This window comes from Helobdella robusta, assembly GCF_000326865.2.
Source record: "Helobdella robusta unplaced genomic scaffold HELROscaffold_4, whole genome shotgun sequence".
NCBI lineage: Eukaryota > Metazoa > Annelida > Clitellata > Rhynchobdellida > Glossiphoniidae > Helobdella > Helobdella robusta.
Window position 1 is genome coordinate 8454164 of NW_008704902.1, and position 5434 is coordinate 8459597.

Consider the following 5434-nt stretch of genomic DNA (forward strand, 5'->3'; position numbering starts at 1 on the left):
AATAGGATAATATACCGTTGAAAAATTAATCAATCAATAAAATCAAACAATCAGTGATATTTTCCTGAAAGTGTTAGTCAATCAAAAACTGAACGTTGAAAGGACTAAATATCACAAAAATTTCATAGATATTTCATTAAATAGATAAGGGACTTACTTGTCTTACCACGAAGAAAGTTCTTTCTAAATCGTTTAAAATCAAGTTTCCAAGAGCAGCTAAAGGGAAGGATAAAAATTTCGTAAAACATTTTTCAAATGTTTATAATAATTATTTATACATTATAAAAATCATTTTGAAATTGGATCAATGATAAGTTGATGTTATCGCTTACTTTGTACGAGGTAAATTATAAATTCGTAAAATCAAACCTAGTTATACTTTCGCCGCATGCGTTTATTTATTTATTCAAAAATTTACCATGTTATTAGCCTTTTCTACCGTCTGGATAATAAGTTTCTAAATAGCTGTCGGTTCAAAATCAAACAGCCACGTTTATTTTCAAAAAAATGTTTATGAGTGAAATTGAATAATGTTGGAAGCTAAAAATTTGATCTTCACTGCCTCAAACCAACAAAAGAATAATTCACAAAATAGTCGTATCATGTTCGAAGTGGATCATGACAACAAATGTTTGAACTGTAGACGCAGTACAAGTAGTTGCTAAGCAAATTTGAAATGCGGCTTACAAAACTTGGGGCAGTCAACCGTCAAGAAATTATTTCTACTTAATGATATTCATACGGAGGAAAACTCGACATATTTATAATTACACAAGCATTGAATGGCTACCATCAGACACTTCAATCGCTGTACTACATAATATTTTACCAGATATTTTTCACTGAATTTCCTTAAAAGATGGCGGCTTTCCATCAAACGTGTATAGTGTTTTTTATTCAAGGCAACTACTCTTATCAACAACTCGCCACACCTTAAGTTCAAAAGTTCAACAACTAAATTCATCACATATTTATTTTCATTCATGGCTTCACCAATCACCATGGCAATTATGAACAAATTTGATTGATGAATAAACATCAACCCCTACATATGCTTTAATTAATCATCAACTTTGATCTTACCTCTTTCTATGTGGTGATTTAAATGCCCCATGTCTACACATTTCATGCCAATATTTTAAGTCTAATTTAAACACACACTCATCAGATTATTATTAAAAACAGTGCAGTTAGTGATTCTGATCAATGTCTCAACGCTAACCAAACCATCACCACTTTCCATTCTCTGTCAACTAAAGTTATCATTTTCACCGACCCTACTTCTCGAAATATTACTCACATTCTTCCTCCTAAACCTGCCAATTTTTCCTTCAGCCAAATATTTTTCACACATCTTTTAAAAGTCCTTCTACTCTTGAAAAGCAATATCTTGAACATATTATTCCTACAAACTAATATATAATTTCAAATTTTGCAATAAACATCTAGAACGTTTGGCAATGAATCGATCGGCAATCAATTGACTCAAATTAACCCTAAAAATTCGTTGTCGTGTTCTTCTGCAACAATCAATTTTTGGAAAATGATTACCTTTGTCAATTTTCTAAAATGATCATCTTTTCTTTGTCAACCCAGACAAAGAAAATATAAACTATTTTGGAATGGTTAGGGTTAGGGTTAAGAAGACAGCCAAAAATGGTGTTGGAATTTTTGTCAGAAAACCGCTAGTTAAAAAAGTGCTAGATATTAAAAAAATTAATTCACGTCTCATGTGGATCAAGCGTCGCCTAAAAAATCTACCTTAATGGCTTCAAAAACAGTGCTATTTATAATTTGTTGTTGTGGATTGATGCAAGCAGGACAAACAAAATTGGACACTTTAGATAAAGTACCAATTATTTTTGAACAACGTTTGAGACACCACTGGTTAAACTGCTGACACTTGATTGAATTGTTACTTACACTAGCTTTACAAACTGAACAGGGCCAAATGTCACCAGTGGGTATCGGCTTTGTGATTTTTTCCATCAGTTATAATTAACAGTGGACTGAGAATCGAGCCTTGGTGAACTCCAACGCCGATGTCAAATGCATCTGTGTTTCCAACCGTTGTGCTGACGAAAGTTTTAGTATTCGTATACATCACAAGTCGAATAAGATATTCTGGAATGAGTTGTCAACGTAAACTCCACCTGGTTGCTTCACGGGGGACTCGATCAAATGCATTTTCAAGATCTACAAAAATGTGTGGTAGTTGTTGTGGCTTTGCGAGGTACTTCTCTTGCAGTTGCCGAAGGATGTGAATTGCAACAATTGTTGAGTTTCCTGCTAGGAAACAAAATTGATAACTTCCGATTGTGGTGCACGACGTTAATCTTCTCACAATGATTTTCTCGACAATTATCAGGGAGTGTTTTAACAGACGTATACCCCGATATGATGAAGAGTTCAATGGATCACCTATTCCTTTGTATTGCGGCGTTGAGCAATTTCTCCAGATTTTTCGGCAAAGTTGTAGTAACGTTTGGATACCTGAAGTACCAGATGCTTTGATAATGTCATTTGTGAGTCCAGAGGGCCCTGCTGCCATTCCATCCTTCATAGCTTACAGAGCTTCTTTAAGCTCCTCTACAGGGATGTCTGGAATCGGACCTTCGATGGGTGGAGCGTCAAAATTAACATTGATGGGATTTGTTTCGTTTTACAGACGGTTGAAGTATTCTCTCTACTGTAGCTTAATCTTATCTTGTTCAAGAACCATCTCATTTTTGTCGTTTTTGATACATGAGGCACCAAGTCTTTTTTCGTACGCTTTGCTTGTTTTGCTATATGGTACAGAGATTTCATTTGTTCACCTTTGCTTTTAGTGAGCCACTCTTTGCATTGATCTGTCCGAGCCAGTGCAACTTGACGTCTTGTATAGTTGTTCTTCTCACGGAAAATTTTATGGTCATTAACAGACTTTGATTTTGCCATTGCTTGTATGCAGCTTCCTTTTCAGCTATTGCATTTTGTACATTGTCATTCCACCACCAAGTGTCCCGTTCATGCTGACGTTTTGTACCAGTTTTCCCACAAACTGTAGTTGCAGCGTTTATCAAAACGGTTATGTATGTACTCCAGTCTGTACTGGCTTGCGATTGGTGGTCTAACTGTGTGACGACAATCTGTTGAAATTTTTCTCGATGATTATTGCTTTTCAGCTTCCACGTTTTGATTTTCCGAGGCATTTGTTTAGACTTATGTTATGACAGTTCGACAACCAGGTCTGCCACAAGGAGTCTATGTTGGGCGACACATGATTCGCCAAGTATAACTTTGACGTTTTTGAATAGCCTTCGGTGTGGTTGCTTGACAGCAGAGAAATCAATTTGCGTGGCTGATGGTCCACTTTTGTATGTTATGAGATGTTTCAACCTCTTTCTAAAATATGTGTTCAGTAAACAAAACCCGTGACTTTCAGCAAACTCAAGGATGCGGTTGCCATCTTAATTCCGTTTTCCATAGCCCAAAACCGCCATGTACGTTGTCAAAACCATCTGTTTTCTCTCCAACGTGGCCATTGAGATCGCCTCCAATCAGGATTGTTTCAGAGTTTGGTATTGTTGAGATGGTGTCAGACAATGCAGCCCAGAAGTCATTTTTCATCTCTTCTGATTCGCCTGTTTGTGGTGCATATGCAGAAAAATAATCATTGTTGGCTTTTCTATGCGAAGTTTGATCCACATGAGACGTGAATTAATCCTTTTAATATCCAGTACTTCTTGGGCTAGCGGTTTTCTGACAAAAATTCCAACACCATTTTTTGCCGTCTTTTGACCATTCCAGAATAGTTTATATTTTTCTTTGTCTGAAATGACATGACAGACACCATTCGATTTCCATCGAGTTTCCTGAATGCAGCTGATGTCAATCCTTCTACGCTCGAGCATTTCTGCGATTTCCATGCTACGGCCAGTCAGTGATCCAACATTGAGCGTTCCAAGTCTAAGTACCATAGAGGGGCCATTCTGAATTTTTCTGCAACATCCCTCCGCTATTGCATACTTCCCAGGGATTCTTGGCACCCTTTGACCACTAAAGGCTTGCTGGGAACTAGGGGCCGTTTCTCTTTGCGATGGCATGCATTCATGGTATATCCATAATTAATTAATAATAAGTATTATTCTTGATAAATTAATCAAAGATTTAATTACTTTCCAGGTGTGTATTAAATTTGTACGCAATGGCTAAAAGATTTGTGATTAAATTATTATCTATAATTATAGGAATGTTAGTATTATTCTTGCTTAAATTAATCAAAGATTTAATTAAATTTTGGATTTCCACATGAAGCTTTAAGGCATTTTCGTAATGATGTTGCTTAGCAAGTTTGATTTTAATGTTTAGTTTTTTTCTAATTATTTTATAATGATTATAATTCTGTATAGTTCTATTCCTATATCATTTCTTGAAAAGATTATTTTTTCTTTCATTAAACTTAAGAGTTCTTTATTGAGCCATGGTTGGAAATTATTAAACGTTTTACAGTAATAAATTGTAATTTATTATTTAGTTTATTAATTAAATTAACAAAATGTTTTATAATAATCATTTTATTGCGATTAATTTAAAAATAACATATATATATAAATATTAAATTATTGAAATAAATTAAATATAAACTAATAAAATTAAAATAGTTTAAATGCAACAAAAAAGCTTTTTTCAGTAAAATTGCCATCATCAGTGTTATAATTTGAAATAAGGTTAACTATAGTAACCAAAAACTAAAAGTAAAAGTTAACAGAAAAAATTTAGAACTATTTATATATATTATATAAGTTTAAATAAATTTTAGTTTTGCGACTTTTTATTAGAATAAAAGATTAATAAATCAATCAATCTTCGTTTAGCGACAAATGCCAACAATTTGGTAGTATATATATATATATATATATATATATATATATATATATATATATATATATATATTTACAATATTCTATTACATTATATTTATATATATATATATATTTATTTATTTATATATATATATATGTTGATAATAGACCATAATTTTTACAATATTCTATAAATTCTATGGAATGTTTGGCGTTAATATGTTTGTAGTTCGTTTTTTCGATTTTTCTCACTAAAGTTTTTTGGTGAACGTTTAGTTTATTAAAATTCAAAATAAATTTATTTTCCGAATTCATGCTGCAAATAAGGCCATATTTTGATTCCGAATGAATTATCAGTGCGATTTAGTTTATATAGGGAAATATTCAATAGATTCATATTCTTCTTTGTCACTATTTTTTTATACAAGTTTTTTTGTTCTATTTCATTTTTTATAGTATATTTATTTTTTTTTATACAACAAAAAATGACAACCTCACTCCCAACCCGGCGCTTAATCAACAGTGAAAACAAAGAAGTAATAAAAACTAGCATTGTAAATAGCTTCTGCAATTATAAGATGAAGAAAAGG

The 5434-nt window shown here is 32.7% G+C and overlaps 1 protein-coding gene across 1 annotated transcript in view; it reads right to left on the bottom strand.

The window, feature by feature from the left end:
* Positions 1 to 4085, bottom strand: part of HELRODRAFT_162974 (hypothetical protein) — a gene marked incomplete at both ends in the record, with an annotated part of 4405 nt that extends 320 nt beyond the window's left edge. Inside the window, 2 exons of the mRNA XM_009025018.1 lie at positions 158 to 216; positions 3688 to 4085. Coding sequence (XP_009023266.1) covers positions 158 to 216; positions 3688 to 4085 — 457 coding nt within the window. The remainder of the gene's footprint in view (positions 1 to 157; positions 217 to 3687) is intronic.
* Positions 4086 to 5434: the final 1349 nt, after the last annotated feature.